General features: G+C 43.0%; 1 protein-coding gene across 7 annotated transcripts in view; it reads left to right on the top strand.

The window, feature by feature from the left end:
- Positions 1 to 20,814, top strand: part of cbfa2t3 (CBFA2/RUNX1 partner transcriptional co-repressor 3) — a 220,928-nt gene that overhangs the window by 84,715 nt on the left and 115,399 nt on the right. Inside the window, exon 1 of one of the 7 annotated variants that reach the window (XM_073070521.1) lies at positions 9,998 to 10,062. The exons of the other annotated variants lie outside the window; for them this stretch is intronic. Within the exon in view, the coding sequence (XP_072926622.1) occupies positions 10,059 to 10,062 (4 nt within the window). The 5' untranslated portion in view covers positions 9,998 to 10,058. Of the gene's footprint in view, positions 1 to 9,997; positions 10,063 to 20,814 lie in introns of those variants that run through there. 7 annotated transcript variants of the gene reach the window in all.

Raw genomic sequence — 20,814 nt, 5'->3', positions numbered from 1 at the left:
AACACAGGAACAGCCATGGAATGTTAATTTATGAGACGGAACTTTTGTCCTGATGCTTCTAAGGTTGCAGCTAAAAGAATGTAAGCTATAGATCATGTGTAGGAGGCTCATCTGTGTAGTTAAACTGGCGTCATGATTGGCGCAGATATTGTGGGCTGGAGGGTCAGTTCCTGTGCTGTTCAATGAACAGTGCACATCTGGAGATGTGTATCTCTGGTGTTCCTGTGCCTTGCTGTTCAATGAACAGTGCACATCTGGAGATGTGTATCTCTGGTGTTTCTGTGCCCTGCTGTTCAATGAACAGTGCACATCTGGAGATGTTTATCTCTGGTGTTCCTGTGCCTTGCTGTTCAATGAACAGTACACATCTGGAGATGTTTATCTCTGGTGTTCCTGTGCCTTGCTGTTCAATGAACAGTACACATCTGGAGATGTGTATCTTTGGTGTTTCTGTGCCTTGCTGTTCAATGAACAGTGCACATCTGGAGATGTGTATCTCTGGTGTTCCTGTGCCTTGCTGTTCAATGAACAGTGCACATCTGGAGATGTGTATCTCTGGTGTTTCTGTGCCCTGCTGTTCAATGAACAGTGCACATCTGGAGATGTTTATCTCTGGTGACTTTAGTTAATTTAAGATAATTAACACAAGGTTATACTGCAACATGGAGACCAGCAACAAGGTCATTATAATTAGTGAAATATCATAATAAGTTACAATCAGTAAAAGCAAATGAATAGTGTGTGTGGAACAGTAAGATTGTGTACCACTTGGAGGGCTTTTGACTCATGCCTTGCTACTTAAAGACAGAGCAATACAGCATGGGATACAGGCCCTTTGGGATCCATGCCAACAACCATGGCACCCACCCAGCTAGTCCCAGTCCATATCCCTAGGTCCTGCCCTTTCGTGTGCCTATCTAAATGCTTCCTACCTCTCTCAAACAAATCACTAGGTGCAAGACTGAGTTCATGAGATGAATGATCCCTCCATGCTGTTCACCTGCTTTAGTCACCACAGACTAATTGTGTTTTCTGGATGCTACTACGATTATTGCTCCCTTTCTATCTTGCATCAAGGTCAGATCTTAGCAACACAAATCAGCTGTATCTCATTTTGCCACACAGATAATGGATTTTTTTTATTCAGAGTGACACACACAAAATGCTGGAGGAACTCTGCAGTTCAGGTAGCATCTATGGAAAAGAACAAAGAGTTGACATTTCAGGCTGAGACCTTTCATTAGGACTGGAAATGAAGAGGAAGAAGATAGAATAAGAAGGAGAGGGGAGGGAAAGGATGACAAGCTAGAAGTTAATAGGTGAAGCCAGGTGAGCTGGAAGAGTGGCAAGGGAGGGTATCCTCTTATTCATCTTTTTTCAAAATGGTAGAAGTCATTATTTTTCTTTATCATCCTTCTACAATCTAAGAACTTTAAAGCCAAATTTGATGTCATTGCATCGTCCTGCATTATCTCATAATTCCTTCTATTCAATTATGCAGGTCATTTGTTATCAGGAAAATTTCAAAGATTCCAGGGCGAGTACCAGACTCTAAAATTCAATGTCTTGTGGATATGTTGTGCCACATTTTGGGTTGTTAATCTACATGAGCATATATGAGAATCAAGGAATGTTCTGAATTGGGCACAAAGTATCTCACCAGTGGAACAAACAATAGAGGAAATTTACAACTCTTGGATATTGGTCTGATTAAATTTTGAGGACAGTGAATATCATTCATTGCTGTAATCTCCATACTCTATGTACAGATTTCTTTCTCCTCCACTCGGCACTGTGCCATGTCAATCCCTTTTAGACCTTGAACTGCATTTTTTGCTCTAATACATTCTATCACATAGTTCAGCGAATATTGCTAAAACTCCTGAATCTGAAAGTTTTCTTCAAATGCACTAGAGAGACCTAAACACAAAATCCAAGCTCATTTCCATATTGTGCTGGAGAACATCGCAGTCCTCAACAAAAACGAGGCAAGACAAAAAAGTCTTTATTTATTAATGAGCACTGAGGTTTTAAACCTCAATAAGAGTAGCAAAGCACTTCCTGCCTTGCAGATGTCCCAAGTGCGGACACAGCTGCACTCCGTGATAAAAGCAGAAGCCACTGTTTTCTGTCACTTCTGTATTTTGTGGTGTGGCTTTTATCAGCTTACAACATACCAGGGGATTTCAGGAGGTGAAAACGAGAAACTGTAACAAGTTGCGAGGCAATAGCAGCTTCAGTAAAATGTGATTGTTTCACTTTATGACGACTTTTTGAAATGCCATTGACTACGTATACAAGACCATAAGACATAGGAGCAGAATTAGGCTATTTGGCCCATAGAGTCTGCTCCACCATTTCATCATGGCTGATTTATTTTTCCTCTCAGCCCCAATCTCCTGCCTTCTGCCCACATCCCTTCATGCCCTGACCAATCTAGAATCTATCAAGCTCTGCCTTAATATACATAAAGACTTTGCCTCCACAGCTGCTTGTGGCAAAGAATTCCACAGATTTGCCACTCTGGCTAAAGAAATTCCTCCTCTTCTCCGTTCTAAAAGGACACCCCTCTATTCTGAGACTGTGTCCTCTGGTCATAGACTCTCCCACCATAGAAAATATCATCTCCACATCCACTCTATCAAGACCTTTCAGCATTTGAAAGGTTTCAATGAGGTCACCCCTCATTCTTTTGATTTCTGGTGAATACAGGCCCAGAGCCATCAAAAACTCTTCATACGACAAGCTGTTTAAACCTGGAATCATTTTTGTGAACTTCCTTTCAACCCTCTCCAGTTTCAGCACATCCTTTCTAAGGTGCCCAAAACTGCTCACAATATGCCAAGTGAGGCCTGACAGTGCTTTATAAAGTCTCAACATTACATCCTTGCTTTTATATTCCAGTCCTCATGAAATGAATGCTAACATCATATTTTCCTTCTGCACCACAGACTCAACCTGCAAATTAATAGAAACATAGAAAAACTACAGCAAAATACAGGCCCTTCAGCCCACAATGCTGTGCCAAACATGTACTTATTTTAGAAATTATCTAGGGTTGCCCATTGCCCTCTATTTTTCTAAGCTCCATGCACCTATCCAGGAGTCTCTTAAGACCCTATCGTAGCTGCCTCCACCACCATCACCAGCAGCCTATTCCATGCACTCACCACTCTGTGTAAAAAAAAACTTGCCCCCGACATCTCTTCTGTACCTCAAAACTGTGCCCTCTCATGTTAGCCATTTCAGTCCTGGGAAAAAGCCTCTGACTATCCACATGATCAATACCTCTTCAGAAAATCCTGCACAAGGACTCCTGAGTCCCTTTGTGCCTCAGTATTTATATTTTCTCTTCATTTAGAAAATAGTCAACCCTTTCTATCTATGTGCATGACCATACACTTCCCGACACTGTATTCCATCTGTCACTTCTTTGCTCATTCTCCAGATCTACATCCTTCTGTGGCCTCTCTACTTCCTCAAAACTACCTGCCCCTCCACCTACCTTTGTACTGTCTGCAAACTTTGCAACAAAGCCATCAATTACAGCATCCAAATCATTGACATATAATGTAAAAAGAATTAGTCCAACAGAGACCCCTTTAGAACACCACAAGTCACTGGCAACCAGCTCCCTCCATTCCACTCGTTGCTTCCCTCCAATCAGACACTGCTTTATGCATGATAGAATCTCTCCTGGAATACCACGGGCTCATAGCTTGTTAAGTAGCCTTATGTGTGGCACCTTGTCAAAGGCTTTCTGAAAAATCAAATACACAACATCAACTAATTCTCCTTTGTTTATCCAGCTTGATATTTCTTCAAAGAATTCCAGTAGATTTGTCAGGCAAGATTTTTCCTTGAGGAAGCCTTGCTGACTATGGATGGACATTAAGCTCTTAGCTCAGATAACCTCATCTCCTAACTCTCACTTCTACTTGTGCCCTCTTGCTATAGACATACCCAACCATGGAAAAAGGTTCATGCTATATAAGGCTGATGTAATGCTGAGGCTTTGTAAGACATTGGTTAGATTGCATTTGGAGTATTCTGAGCAGTTTTAGCCTCCAAATCTAAGAATGGATGTGCTGGCATTGGAGAGGATCTAAAAGAAGTTTATGAAACAATCTCAGGAATGAAAGGGTTAATGAATGAGGAGTGTTTGAATACTCTGTGTCTGTATAACTGGAGTTTAGAATAATGAAGGGGTTCTCATTGTAATCTACTGATTATTGAAAGGACTAGATAGAGTGGATGTGGAGAGGATGTTTCCAGTAGTGGGAGATGGGGAGAGTCTAGGACCAGGGGGCCTAGACTCTCAAGATATAAGGACATCCCTTCAAAAACAAAAATGAGTATGAAATTCTTTAGCCAAAGAGCGGTGAATCTGTGGAATTCACTCCCAAATCCCTCTGCACAACAGCATGCTGCAATTTTAACATTTAAGTAATAATCTGCTCTTTCATTTTTCCTTCCAACGTGGATGACCTCACATTTACCAACATTGTACTCCATCTGCCAGATCCTTGCCCACTCAATTAACCTATCTATATCTCTCTGCAGACTCTCCGTATCTTCTGCACAATTTGCCTTTCCACTCAGTATCATCAGCAAACTTAGACACACTACACTCGGTCCCCTCTTCCAGATGGTTAATGTATATCATGAACAGTTGCAGGCCCAGCATCGACCCCCTGCAGCACACCGCTCACCACTGATTGCCAACCAGAGTAACACCCATGTATCCCAACTCTCTGCTTTCTATTAGTTAACCTATCCTCTATCCATGCTTATACATCACCCCCAAATCTATACATCCTTATCTTATGGATAAGTCTTTTATGTGACACCTTATCAAACACCTTCTGGAAATCCAAGTATATAATGTCCATCTGTTCCCCACTATCCACTACACTCATTATATCCTCAAAGAACTCTAGGAAGTTTGTCAAATAGGAACTACCTTTGCTGAATCGATGCTGCATCTGTCTGATGGATCCATTTCTTTCCAGATGCCTCACTATTTCTTCTTTAATGATAGCTTCAAGCATTTTCCCAACTGCAGATTTTAAACTAGCTGGCCTATAGTTACCTGCCTTTTGCATACATCCTTTTTTTTGAACAGTGGTGTGTCATTTGCCATCTTCCAATCAGATGGGACCTGCCCAGAGTCCAGAGAATTTTGATAAATTATTACCAAAGTCTTTACTATTTCTGCCATTTCTTGCATTCCATCAGGACCAGGGGATTTGTCTACCTTCAGGCCCAGCACTACCTCTTTAGTGATAGCTATTGTATTGAGGTCCTCACCTCCCTACACATGTTTGGCATGTTAGACGTGTCCTCCACCATGAAGATTGACACAAAATAGTCATTCAAAACCTCGGCCATTCCCTCATTACCCAATATCAATTCCCCCTTTTCATTCTCCAAGGGACCTACATTCACTTTAGCCACCCTTTTCCACTTTATATAATTATAAAGACTTTTACTACCGTTTTGATATTTTGTGCTAGTTTATTTTCATAATCTAGCTTCCCTTTAGTGGTACTTTGTTGCTTTTAAAGTTTTCCCAATCTTCCAGTTTCCTACTACTCTTAGCGACTTTGTACACATGAGCTTTTAGTTTGATGCCTTCTTTTATTTCCTTAGTTATCCAAGGCTGGCTCTCCCCACCCTACTGTCCTTGCTTTTAACTGGAGTACACTTTTGTTGAGCACTGTGAAAAATCTCTGTGAAAGTCTTCCACTGTTCCTCAACTGCACCACCATATAGCCTGTGTTCCCAGTCTACCCTATCCAACTCTTCCCTCATCCCATTGTAGTCTCCATTGTTTAGGCGTAATACATGGGTTTTAGATTGAACTATTGCACCCTCCATTTGTATGAGAAACTCAATCATACTGTGATCACTCTTTCCAAGAGGATCCCTAACTACAATATCACTAATTTTACCTGTGTCATTGCACAGGAGCAGATCTAAAATAATGCATTCCCTTGCTGTTCAAGAAAGCCATCACGCATTCTATGAAGTCCTCCTTAAGACTGCCATGACCAACTTGATTCACCCAATCTATGTGCAAGTTAAAGTCCCCCACGATAACTGCTGTTCCGATCTTACATGCCTCAGTCCTGATGAAGGGTCTCAGCCCAAAACGTCGACTGTACTTCTTCCTATAGATGTTGCCTAGCCTGCTGCGTTCCACCAGCATTTAGTGTGTGTTACTTGAATTTCCAGCATCTGCAGATTTCCTTGTGTATGCCTCAGTTATTTCTCTGTTTATTGCCTGTGCCACTGTAATGTTATTATTTAGTGGCCGATAAACAACTCCCACCAGTGATTTTTTTTTTCCCTTTACTATTCCTAATCTTTACCCAGATGGATTCAACATTTTGCTCTCTAGATCTTATATCGTCTCTCACTATCATGCTGATCTCATCTTTAATTAAGAGTGTTACCCCCCTCTCTTACCTTCCTGCCTGTCCTTCCATATTACCTGATATCCTTGAATATTTAATTTCCAATCCTCTCCACCCTGCAACCATGTCTCTGTAATGGCCACTAAATCATACCCCTTTGTACTAATTTGTGCCACAAGTTCACTGAATTTATTTCAAATACTGCAGGCATTCAAATAAAGTGCCCTTGTACTCATTGTGCTTTTAAAATCTTGTAATATTTTACTCTTTTGCACTTGACTTTTCTTCACTCTTACTTTTTTTATTTTTTTATGGAGAACGAGGTTGAGATGGAAAACAAATAGCCATGACTGAATGACAGAGCAGACTTGATGAGTTGAATGGCCTAACTCTGCTCCTATGTCTTAAAGCCTTCTTAAACCCCATCAAAACCTTCTTATACCCTTTGGAGAAGGTGCAGTGGAGGTTCACCAGGATGCTGCCTGGCTTATGGAGTAATAGCTCTAAGAAAAGTTTGGACAGGCTCGACTGTTTTCTCAGGCTTTGGAGACATAGAGTCACTGTCTCTTTCCAAAGGTAGAAATGTCAAAGGGCATGACTTTAAGGTGAAAGGGGGAACATTTAAGGCAAGTTTGTTTAGTGCGGGGCAAGTTTTTACGCGGAGTGGTAGTTGCCTGGAATATGCTGTTGACTAGGAGTGGAAGCAGACATGAGAGGCATTTAGCTAGGCATGCACCAGGAGAGGAATGGGAAGATACAGACTATGTTCAGGCAGATGGGATTACTTCATATTGGTTTCATGGTTGGCACATCGCTTGTGGGTTTGCCAAGCCGGTTCGTGTTCTGTACTGTTCTATGTTCCAAAACTATGGAGTTAGCATCTGAACAGATATGATGGAGTTGGTGCTTGGCCACCTTTGGTGATGTAATTGTTATAATTCCATTGTAAATTAATTCACAATGCAGCTGTCCACACTCTGTCAAATACCCTCTTATTGATCTAGCAAAAGACAGAACATAAATTCAAGTCAGGAAATTAAATGATGGAAGAAAATGAACCTCAGGGTTGCATATGGTGACATATATCTGATACTGAATTTACTTTGAACTTATACATTTGAATTCATGCTAATGTTACCTGATCTGGGTCTGTGTGTGGTTCCAGTCTAATGCCAAGAATAGCACAATGGCTTTGGCCATATTGGCAATAGGATTGGAGCAACCTTCCTGGAAAAGACATATGTATATTAATAATAATAATAATAATAATAATAAATACTTTATTATACGAGTGGGAAATGCTTTCATTACAGCAGCGACATTTAAAAACACGCTTAGCAGTGTGCAGACTTAACTAATAATAATGTACAGAATAATAATATACATAACGTACCAATGTGCAATAATAATGTATGAAATAATAAAGCAGAGGCTATTGTACTCCTGTCACACAGAGATGAATTGTTGTATATGCTTATTGCATTTGGTGGGAAAGATTTTCTGTAACAATCCCTGTGACAGCAGAGCTGAATGAGTCTGTTTGAAAAGGGGCTCCGCTGCTCATTCAGTAACTCATGGAGAGGATGTGCCTGATTGTCCATAATCAATAATAAAACAGTTTGTTTAGTGACCTCCTCTCCACCACCAACTCAAAAGTGTCCGGGTTGTAGCCAAGGATGAATCCAGCCTTTTTGATGAGTTTATTCAGTCTTTTTGCTTCACCAGCATGTTTGCTGCTCCCCCAATATAAAGCTGCAAAGAAGACTGCACTCACTGCATCAGACTGGTAAAAGATCTCCAGCATCCTGCTGCACATGTTGAAGGATCTCAGCCCCCTTAGAAAATAGAGTCTGTTCATCCCCTTGTTGTAAACAGCCTTGGTATTGGTTTTCCAGTCAAGTCTGTTGTCGAGGTGAACATTCAAGTATTTGTACTCCTCCACCACTGCAACCTCTTCTCCCAGATGTATACAGGACTCATCAGAGTGCTCTTCCTCCTAAAATCAATCACCATCTCCCATTTAAGAGCAGGTGATTCCTCCTCCACCACTCTACAAACTTGTCCACCAGTCCTCTGAACTCCAACTCCTGCCAATCTCTGATACACCCAACCACAACAGAGTCATCAGAGAACTTCTGTGACTAGACTCAGAGTTGTTCTGAAAGTCTGAGTGTACAGTGTGAACAGCAACGGACACAGGACAGTCCCTTGTGGCACTCTGGTGCCTCTCACCACCATCTCAGACAGAGAACTACTCAGCCGTACAAACTGGGGTCCATCTGCAGGTAATCAGTAATCCAGGAGATAGTGGATTTGTCTATGCTGACCCTTTACAGCTTCTCACTCAGAAGAAGTTGCTGGATTGTATTGAATGCACCAGAGAAATTAAAAAATATGATTCTCACAATGCCACCAGCATCAACCAGGTGGGAGTGAGCTTTCTGTAGCAGGTGGATGAGGGTATCATCCACTCCCACTGTAGAGAATATGCAGTCTATGTGTAATATTTTCGTGCCATTTAAAGGGGTCTCTTCATTTGATGGGATAAGTTTATTGTGTTAGAGTGCATGATCATGGTGCTGCAAATCTAACAATTTTTGTGGGTGAGCCCCTGAATGCAGGGCACTTGAAATCATTAGAAACATAGAAAATCTACAGCACAATACAGATGCTTCAGCCCACAAAGCTGTGACGAACATGTCCTTACCTTAGAAATTACCTAGGCTTACCCATAGCCCTCTATTTTTCTAAGGTCCATGTACCTGTCCAGGAGTCTCTTAAAAGACAGTATCATATCCGCCTCCACCACTGTCGCTGGCAGCCCATTCCATGCACTCACAATTCCCTGCATAAAATAACTTACCCCTGACATCTCCTCTGTACCTACTTCCAAGTGCCTTAAAACTGCCCTCTCGTGCTAGCCATCTCAGCCCTGGGAAAAAGCCTCTGACTATCCACACGATCAATTCCTCTTATCATATTGTACACCTCTATCAGGTCACCTCTCATCCTCTGTCACTCCAAGGAGAAAAGACCAATTTCACTCAACCTATTCTCATAAGGCATGTTCCCCAATCCCGGCAACATCCTCGTATATCTCCTCTGCACCCTTTCTATGGATTTTTGTTCATTTAAATTTTGATTTCTCTGAAATCATTGTTCAAAGTAGTTTCAGTGCATCTTATCTGGGGTTTTGGTATGTCTGTTGTCTCTCCCCATATTGGACAGTCAGGCTTCTAAACTGATGATAATCATCTCTCTTAATGTGTTTATCTTCATTGAGAGTGATTTTGATTACAAGCAATGCACTGACCAGTAGATTAGTAAATATATACCAGTTGCTTTAGCTGTAAATCAAAGAGAATTGTCAGTAGCTATTGCTTCTGCCAAACAGTGCAGGTGTTGGGAGGTTAAAACTTCACTTACTGCCTTTGGTTGTGGGATTGCAGATGTCCACAGCAGAGCTGTGTATACAGTCACAGCTGCAAACACCAGCTCCTATTAATAGCTCATACTTCCTGCTATGCCAGCCACATGATATGAGGGGGAGGACTGTCTGACATCGGGCCACCCCCACAGGGATTTCACAAGCAGTTTAGGGCCATGTTACTCTGGCAGTCCTAGCAGATGTGAATTGTGATGGGTGAGTACGTGATCACTTAATGTTTGAGTTTTTTCAGTCTATTTGAGCCCACATTCCCCTATAGCACCTTTCTTCCTTGGTACTCAGTTATTCAGGAATATGGAGGAGTTGGTAACCTGGAAATGGAAATTGATATATTCTGCTTTACTCTGTCACAAAGGGTGAAAGCTTTTTACTGTCTTGCCCAGAATTAGCAAGTAGCAGGAGTGATGGAGAGGGCCGTCGTGCGACTGAAGAGACAATGCAACAGCAGAAGGTGTATTGCCTGTCCTTTCACCTCTTCGCTCTCCGCTACCTTGCCTTTCAAGCAGCATTTCATTTGGAATTTGTCCAGTCCAGTTCACAATGTGATCTCTGCATTGGAGAAGCCAAGAGTAGATTGAGGTATTGCTCTGCAGAACACCTGTGTTTGGTCCACAGGAATTACCCTGAGTTTCTGGTTGTCTGCCACTTCATTCACATCTCGCTGCCTTTCTATCTGTGGCCTCTAACACTTTTCCAACAAGGCTCAAAACAAGCATATGAAGCAGCTGTTAATCATTTGCGTAGACCCTTAGCACACAATATTGAATTTTTCATCGTCAGATAACTGGCTGTTTCTATATCTGTATCAGAACAGGCCAAAACTGCCTGGTATCAGTTGCACTGAAGGGCCTGTTTGTGTGCTGTGCAAATTTGTGACTCTGTGATTGAGAATGCCATTAAGAATCTCTGGTAAACTGCAGTCATTGGGAATTGAGGTGAAAATTCTTCACCGACTGGAGCCGTACCTTAGACAAAAGAAGTTCATTGTAAATGTATGCTGGAAGTCAATGATCCCAACCCTAGGTTATTCCTGCAGGAGCTCCTCAGAGGAGTGTCCTTTGTCCAACTAGTCTTAACTGCTTCATCAATTATCTTCTTGCCATCACAGGGCCTAAAATGTGGAGGTTTGCTGATGCTTATACAACATTCAATTCCAGTTGGAACTCTTCAAAACGAAGCAGCCCTTGCCTAGATACGATATAACAAAAGAACATTCAGCAGTGATAGTTGACAAGAACAAAATGTCAGGACCACCTCCAACAAGAGAAAATCTAATGACCTGTGGTTGGCTCAGAGCAGAAGTTGCTGGAAGCACTCGACATGCCAGGCAGCATCTGTGAAAAAAAGAAATAGTTAATAAAAAACAAGAGAAAATCTGCAGATGCTGGAAACCCAAACAACACACACAAAATACTAGAGGAACTCTGCAAGCTAGGCAGCATCTATAGAAAAGAGTAAACAGTTGCCCTTTTGTGCTGAGACCCTTCTTCAAGATCCTGAAAAAAAACTGCCCTGAAGAAGAGTCTTGGCCCGAAACATCAACTGTAACTCGTCTCCATAGATGCTGCCTGGCCTGCTGAGTTCCTCCAGCAGTTTGTGTGTGTTGCAAAAGAGTTAATGTTTGGGTTCAAGACAATTTCCACAGATACTGTCTGACTTGCTGAGTATTTCCAGCACTTTGTTTTTATTTCATATTACAGTGATTGTAGTTTTTCTGATATTCATCTAAGCTTGAGATACAACTGCATTAATATTGTAGGATGACCCACCAACGTTCAGGCGTCTCCATCAACCAGACTCTAAGTAAAGTTGCTCCAAGCAGTTAACAGGCTAGGCATCTAGTGGCAAGAAACACACCTGATTCCCCAAAGCTTTTCCACTATCGATAAGGCACTGGATGGGATTTAAGAAATGGGATATACTTGTATTTGGAAACATAAGAGATTCTGCAGATGCTAGAAATCCAGAGCAACACACACAAAATGCTGGAGAAATTCAACTGGTCAGGAAGCATCTATGGAAATGAACACAGTCGACATTTTGACTGAGACCCTTCATCTGGACCGGAAAGGAAGGGGGAAGATGTCAGAACACAAATCTGAGGGGAAGAGGAAGGAGGACAAACTAGAAGATGATAGGTGAAACCAGGTGGATGGGGGTGGGAGGGACAGATGGAAACAGTAAAAGACTAGAAAAGAAGGACACGGATAAGAGAGGAGAGTGTCCAATGGGAGAAAGGGAAGGAGGAGGGCCACCGGGGAAGTAATAGGCAGTTTAGGAGAAGAAGTAAGAGGCCAGAGGGGGGAATAGAAGAAGTGGGAAGGGGGAGGGGGAATAATTACCAGAAGTTAGAGAAAAAATGTTAGGAACATAGAAAACCTACAGCACAATACAGGCCCTTCGGCCCACAATGCTGTGATGAGCAAGTGCTTACTTTAGCAATTACCTAGGGTTACCCATAGCCCTCTATTTTTCTAAGCTCCATGTACCTATCCAGGAGTCCTTTAAAAGACCCTTTCATATCCACCTCCACCACAGTCACCAGCAGTTCATTCCACGCACTCACCACTCTCTGTGTAAAAAAAACTTACCCCTGACATTTCCTCTGTACCTACTTCCAAGCACCTTAAAACTGTGTCCTCTCGTGTTAGCCATATCAGTCCTGGGAAAAAGCCTCTGACTATCCACATGATCAATGCCTCTCATCATCTTATACACCTCTATCAGGTCACCTCTCATTCTCTTGCACCTCCAAAGAGAAAAGGCCGAATTCACTCAACCTATTCTCATAAGACATGCTCCCCAATCCAAGCAACATCCTTGTAAATCTCCTCTGCACCCTTTCTATAGTTTCCACATCCTTCCTGCAGTGAGGTGACCAAAACTAAGCACTGTACTCCAAGTGGGGTCTGACCAGGGTCCTGTATAGCTGTAACATTACCCTTCAGCTCTTAAACTCAACCTCAAGGTTGATGAAGACCAATGCACCATATGCTTTCTTAACCACAGAGTCAACCTGCGCAGCAACTTTGAGTGTCCTATGGATTCAGACCCCAAGATCCCTCAGATCCTCCACACTGCCAGAGTCTTACCATTAATACCATATTCTGCCATCATATTTGACCTACCAAAATGAACCACCTCACACTTATCTGGGTTGAACTCTATCTTACACTTCTCGGCCCACTTTTGCATCCTATCGATACCCCGCTGTAACCTCTGACATGCCTCCACACTATCCACAACACCCCCAACCTTTGTGTCATCAGCAACTTTACTAACTCATCCCTCCACTTCCTCATCCAAGTCATGTATACAAATCACGAAGAGAAGGAGTCCCAGAACAGATCCCTGAGGCATTCCACTGGTGACCGAACTCCATGCAGAATATGACCCATCTACAATCACTCTTTGCCTTCTGTGGGCAAGTTAGTTCTGGATCAATAAAGCAATGTCCCTTGCATCCCATGCCTTCTTACTTTCTCAGTAAGCCTTGCATGGGGTACCTTATCAAATGCCTTGCTGTTCATGCCATGTTGGAGACTACCCAGACATAATATGAGGTATTACTCCTCCAACCTGAGAGTGCCCTCTTCATGGCAGAAGAGGAGATCATGGACCAATGTGTCAGAATGGAAAAGGGGATAGGAATTAAAATAGTAGACCACTGGGAATTTCTACTTTTGTGGATGAAACAAGGATGCTTGACAAAATGGTTCTCCAATCTATGTCAGGTCACTCCAATGTAGTGGAGCCTGCATCAGGAGCATCAGGTACAGTAGACAATCACAACAGATTCACAGGTGAAGTGTCGGCTCACCTGGAAGGACTGTTTGGGGCCCTAGATGGAGGTGAGGGAAGTGATGAGTGGACTGTGGTAGCTCCTCTGCTGCTTGTAGGGATAAGTGTCAGTGAGGATGGACGAAAGGACAGGGAATCATGGAGAGTGTGAGCATGAGAGAGGTGGGATGGAGGAGGAGGTAAGGAGGTGTTTGGTGGTAGGATCTTGTTAAAGGTGGTGAAAGTTGCAGAGAATGATGTGTTGGATGTGGAGGCTCTCGGGGTGGTAGATGAGGACAAAAGGGATATGCTTAAACCCTGTTAAGGCAGCGGGAAGATGGAGTGAGAATAGAAGAGGAGGTGCAGGTGAAGACAGCATCAATGGTGGAAATGGAAAACCCCATTCTGTGAAGGAGGAGGGCATCTCTGATGTCCTGGAAAGAAATGGGTTTCCCTTCCTCTACCCACTCCCTTCTGAGCCAGGTTCAGTGCCAGAGACCTGGTTGCTGCATTTTCTCCTGGTAGGTCATGCCCCCCAAAGGTGTCCAAAGTGGTAGACATATTATTTAAGGGATTGGCCATAATGGATTCTGCACTGTCACCTATTCCCTTTCTTTACCCTGACAGTAACCCAGCTACCTGCAACTTAGGGGTGACTATCTTCCTGTAGCGTTTATCTGTCACTTTTTCATTCTCCAGTATGAGCTGAAGGTCAACCAGCTGCAGCTCCAGTACCCTAACATGGTTTGTAAGGAGCTGCAGTTCGATGCACCTCAGTCAGATATACTGTAGTTATCAGGGAGATTGAAGGTCTCCCAAAATTCTCGCATCTGACATGAAGAACACACCACTGAAGCTGAATCCATTCTCACTTCACTAGCACTGATAAACAAAGAGAAAAAGAAACTTGCCTTAGACTTCGCCTCTCCTCGCTGAAGCCTCTTAAGCCTTAAAACCTCCTCTCTAACACTGATCCACTCCAACAGTGGCCGCTCCCACAATGGACACTCCATGTAAGCCGAACTTCCTTTTAGTAGTTTTTGTCAGTTGTCAATTTGAAAGAGTTCTTAAGGGAAAGTTTTTCTGCACATCGTTTGTTGGGGATATAGAACAAACTGCTGGATGATATTGTAGAGGTGGGTACAATTACAACTTTCAAAAGATTTGGACAGGTGCATATAAAGGAAAGGTATTTCCATCATTAGCAATAGTGTATGAACACCAGTGTCATTGGTCACAAGACAGACTCACTAAGAAACAAGACAAGATGCTGCCATTCTCTATCCTTCGGTGTCATAATGGGGCAGATATCTGCCTGTGCAGCACTTCTCCATTTCCATATCTGAGGCTAACCACACTTCACGTGTGGCAGACTTCTATCTGTGTTCCTGTTGCACAGATATCCGGAGTTTGCAACCTTCAGCTCACTCCTTCCCGTCAGCTTGTGTTTCCACTAAAGTATATTCCTCTTGCTTGGTGAGTCCACCTCAGATAGGAGATCTGTATCCTTTGTAATGGAGTGCCCTCTTATCGGGCTTGTAGTTGAAGTAAGATTATTTCAGAACCATATTGCTTACAGACCCAGTGCCAGGCTACTCTTTCTGCAGTCCAATATGCTTCTACAATAACTCAGCCAATAAGAAATGTCAACATCTACAAATGATGAGTTCCTAATGTGGGTGGTTTGATTTCTAGATGTAGATTTGTTGAGTTTTGATGAAAAGATACCACACTACTGCCTATGAAATTTTCATTGTGCTTCTCTTTACCAGAAAATGGGCAGCCAGATGATGGCAGCAGGTCTAATTCCATGGGGTGTATTTATAACAGTGACCAGTACAGCACAGGAACAGGCCCCTTCAGCCCACGATGTTGTGCGGAACTGATTCAATTAGAAATAAAATAGCTAACTAAACTAATCTCTACTGCCTACACAATGTCCATATCATTCCATCGTCCTCATGTTCAGGTGTCTATCTAAATGTCTCTTCAAAGTCTCTAATGTTTCTGCCTCTGCCACCACCCCAGGCAGCACATTCCAGTCACCCACCACTTTCTGTGAGAAACATGCACCTCAGATCTCCTTTGAAATTGCCCCCTCTCATCTCAACACAGATGCCTTGTGCAGGAAGGCACAGAGTCGACTGTACTTCCTTAGAAGGTTGGCGTCATTCAATGTCTGCAGTGAGATGCTGAAGATGTTCTATAGGTCAGTTGTTGAGAGCGCCCTCTTCTTTGTGGTGGCGTGTTGGGGAGGAAGCATTAAGAAGAAGGACGCCTCACGTCTTAATAAGCTGATAAGGAAGGCGGGCTCTGTCGTGGGCAAAGTACTGGAGAGTTTAACATCGGTAGCTGAGCGAAGGGCGCTGAGTAGGCTACGGTCAATTATGGAAAACCCTGAACATCCTCTACATAGCACCATCCAGAGACAGAGAAGCAGTTTCAGCGACAGGTTACTGTCGATGCAATGCTCCTCAGACAGGATGAAGAGGTCAACACTCCCCAATGCCATTAGGCTTTACAATTCAACTGCCAGGACTTAAGAACTTTTTTTAAAGCTATTATTAATGCTTTTTGAGTTAGTGATTTAGATGCATATCATATTATTACTGAGTTAAGTATTGTATGTAATGAGTTTTTGCTACAACAAGTGTATGGGACATTGGAAAAAATGTTGAATTTCCCCATGGGGATGAATAAAGTATCTATCTATCTATCTATCTATCTATCTAAATCCATGCCCTCTGATAGGTTTATTTTCAACCCTTGGAAAAAGATACTGTCTGTCTATGCTGCTCATATTCTTGCAGCTCTCTCTCAGATCTCCCCTCACTTTCTGGTGCTTCAGGGAAAACAATGCAAGTTAGTCCAACCTCTCATTATAGCACATGCTCTCTAATCCAGACAACATTCTAGAGTTGCAGGGGATGGGAACCAGAGCACCAAAACAGATAGTAGAGAGGTTGTGGAGAAAGATGTTGTTAAGCGCACATACCAAGTCAGAAATCGAAAGGTCAAGCATGGTGGGACTAATGTCTGAGCTGCTTGTATCTCAATGTGAGAACTATTATAGGAAAGGCGGATGAGCTTAGGGCATAGGTCTGCACATGAAATTATGACATTGTAGCCATCAGTGAATCATGGTTGCAGGAGGGGCAGGATTGGCAGCTCAATGTTTTGGGGTTCTGTTGTTTTAAACATGATAAAGCAAGAGTGCACGGCAGGGTGGATATACATCTCTACCAAAGAAGGTCAAAGACATTCCCTCCCTCAACTAGCCTGTAGGCCAACCTTGGGCAAGGTGTTGCACCTGCTTAACCCCCTGTTCAGGGTCCAGTGAAGCCATGGAGCAGGTGGTGGAAGGTCGTATGGACAGCAGGTACATATCACAAGTCCTGGTTATGCGATTGAAAGGAACAATACCGTGGACTGTTATCTAAATGGGGAGAAGATTAAAAAATTAGAGGCACAGCGGACTTAGGAGTCCTCGTGCAAGGCTCCCAAAAGGTTAATTTTCATGTTGAGTCTGTGGTAAAGAAAGCAAATACAATGATGGCATTTATTTCAAGGGGAATAGAATATAATGGCAAGGAGATAATGCTGAGCCTTTATAAGGCACTACTCAGGCTGTACTTATAGTATTGTCAGCAGTTTTGGGCCACATATCTCAGAAAGGATGTGTTGTCATTGGAGAGACTGCAGAGGGGGTTCACGAGGATAATTCCTGGAATGACGGGGTTAACATATGAGGAGCGTTTGGTAGCCTTGGGCCTGTGCTCAATGGAATTTAGGAGAATGCAGGGGATCTCATTGAAACTTACTGAATGTTGAAAGGAGTAGATAGGATGGATGTGGAGAGGTTATTTCCTATGATGGGGGTATCCAGAACTTGAGGGGCGACCCTTTAGAACAGAGGTAAGGAGGAATTTTTTTAGGCAGAGAGTAGTAAATCTGTGGAATACTCTGCCACAGACTGTGGTGGAGGCCAAGTCCATGGGTATATTTAAGGCAGATGGTGATCAGTCAGGGCATCAAGGGATATGGGGAAAAGGCAGGTGTATGGGGTTGACTGGGATCTGGGATCAGCCAAGATGCAATGGCGGAGCAGACTTGATAGGCTGATTGGCCTAATTTTGCTCCTGTGTCTTATGGTTTTACGGACTACTGACACCAGGCAGACAATCTCTGAAGATTATTAATAATGGTTGGAGTCACCCATCTTGTAAAGGTACTGCCCAGAAGAAGGCAATGGCAAACCACTTCTGCAGAAGCAATTATTGTCACGGATGGAAAAAGAAGGAAAACAACAGATGGAAAGACAGATTTCAGATGGTTGGAAGACTGTGATTGCCCACATCATACAACATGGCACAGGATGATGATGATGAACGTCTACCTGATGAACCATGTCTACGACCACCTGGATGAGCCGGCGAGCACTGTGAGGGTCATGTTTTTTGACTTCTCCAGTGCGTTGAACACCATCCGCCCTGCTCTGCTGGGTGAGAAGCTGACAGTGATGCAGGTGGATGCTTCCCTGGTGTCATGGATTATTGATTACCTGACTGGCAGACCACAGTATGTGCGCTTGCAACACTGTGTGTCAGACAGAGTGGTCAGCAGCACTGGGGCTCCACAGGGGACTGTCCTGTCTCCCTTTCTCTTCACCATCTACACCTCGGACTTCAACTACTGCACAGAGTCTTGCCATCTTCAGAAGTTTTCTGATGACTCTGCCATAGTTGGATGCATCAGCAAGGGAGATGAGGCTGAGTACAGGGCTACGGTGGGAAACTTTGTCACATGGTGTGAGCAGAATCATCTGCAGCTTAATGTGAAAAAGACTAAGGAGCTGGTGGTGGACCTGAGGAGGGCTAAGGCACCGGTGACCCCTGTTTCCATCCAAGGGGTCAGTGTGGACATGGTAGAGGATTATAAATACCTGGGGATACGAATTGTCAATAAACTGGACTGATCAAAGAACACTGAGGCTGTCTACAAGAAGGGTCAGAGCCGTCTCTACTTCCAGAGGAGACTGAGGTCCTTTAACATCTGCCGGACGATGCTGAGGATGTTCTACGAGACTGTGGTGGCCAGTGCTATCATGTTTGCTGTTGTGTGCTGGGCAGCAGGCTAAGGGTAGCAGACACCAACAGAATCAACAAACTCATTCGTAAGGCCAGTGATGTTGTGGGGATGGAACTGGACTCTCTGACGGTGGTGTCTGAAAAGAGGATGCTGTCCAAGTTGCATGCCATCTTGGACATTGACTCCCATCCACTCCATAATGTACTGGTTAGGCACAGGAGTACATTCAGCCAGAGACTCATTCAACCGAAATGCAACACTGGGCGTCATAGGAAGTAATTCCTGCCTGTGGCCATCAAACTTTACAACTCCTCCCTCAGAGTGTCAGACACCCTGAGCCAATAGGCTGGTCCTGGACTTATTTCCACTTGGCAAAATTTACTTATTATTATTTAATTATTTATGGTACAATATTGCTATATTTCTACACTATTCTTGGTTGGTGCGACTGTAACGAAACCTAATTTCCATCGGGATCAATAAAGTGTGTCTGTCTGTCTGTCTGAAAGCAGGAGGGATTAAAGGGGGAGTTTTGGCGTTACTAACCAGAGAAAATGTCATAGCAGTACTCAGTCAGGACAGACTGGAGAGCTTGTCTAGTGAGGCACTATGGTTGAAGTGAGGCATAAGAAGGGTATGACCGTATTAATAGAATTATAATAAAGACCACCTAACAGTCACAAGATGTACAGAGCAAATTTCTAGTGAGCTTGCAAACTGTTGCAAGAAACATAAGGTTGTGTTAGTAGGTAATTTTAGCTTTCTACATATTGACTGGGAGTTCCATACTGTAAAAGGTCTGGATGGGAAAGAGTTTGTCAAATGTGTTCAGGAAAGTGCCAGGCTTTAGATGTTTCAGAAAGGACAGGGAGGGAGGCAAAAGAAGTGGGGGGCATGGCATTGTTGATCAGAGATAGTGTCACGGCTGCAGAAAAAGAGGAAGTCATGGAGGGATTGTCTACCGAGTCTCTGTGGGTGAAGTTAGAAACAGGACAGGGTCAATAACTCTACTGGGTGTATTTTATAGACCATGCAATAGTAACAGGGACATTGAGGAGCAGATAGGGAGACAGATTCTGAAAAGGTGTAATAATAACAGGGTTGTCATGGTGGGAAATTTTAATTTCCCAAATATTGATTGGCATCTCCCTAGAGTGAGGGGTTTAGATGGGGTGGAGTTTGTTAGGTGTGTTCAGGAAGGTTTCTTGACACAATATGTAGATAAGCCTACAAGTAGAGAGGTTGTACTTGATCTGGTATTGGGAAATGAACCTGGTCAGGTGTCAGGTCTCTCAGTGGGAGAGCATTTTGGAGATAGTGATCATAATTCTATTTCCTTTACCATAGCATTGGAGAGGGATAGGAACAGACAAGTTAAGAAAGCGTTTAATTGGAGTAAGGGGAAATATGAAGCTATCAGACAGGAACTTGGAAGCATAAATTGGAAACAGATGTTCTCAGGGAAAAGTACGGCAGAAATATGAAAATGTTAAGGGGATATTTGCATGGTGTTCTGCATAGGTATGTTTTAATGAGACAGGGTAAGGATGGTAGGGTATGGGAACCATGGTGTACAAAGGCTGTTGAAAATCTAGTCAAGAAGAAAAGAAAAGCTTATGGGAAGGTTCATTAAACTAGGTAATGATAGAGATCCAGAAGATTATAAAGCTAGCAGGAAGGAGCTTAAGAATTGAATTGAATGATCTTTATTGTCATTGAACAATGAACAATTGTACAATGAAATTCTGTTTGGCTTCCTCTCAGGCAATCAAACAAAGCGGTAGATAAAAACAAGACAGTAATAGAAAAGCAATATTAAATAGATAAGTTACAGCAGCACCATAATGTCACAGTAATGCACAAAGTGCTGTTAGTGCAAGTATTTAAGTCCTTGTGTGTGCATGTGTGTGCTCACAGTTTCAATCATTGTTCTGTGGGAGTGGTGTGATGGAGGCCACAGCTCTGGGGTAGAAGCTGTTCCTCAGTCTATTTGTTCTGGTTTTAGTGTCCTGAACCTTTTGCTGGACGGAAGCGGGTCAAACAGGGAGTGGCCTGGGTGTGTGGTGTCTCTGATTATGC

Source organism: Hemitrygon akajei, chromosome 17, assembly GCF_048418815.1.
Source record: "Hemitrygon akajei chromosome 17, sHemAka1.3, whole genome shotgun sequence".
Lineage (NCBI taxonomy): Eukaryota > Metazoa > Chordata > Chondrichthyes > Myliobatiformes > Dasyatidae > Hemitrygon > Hemitrygon akajei.
This window is presented reverse-complemented; position numbering and strand designations above follow the sequence as displayed.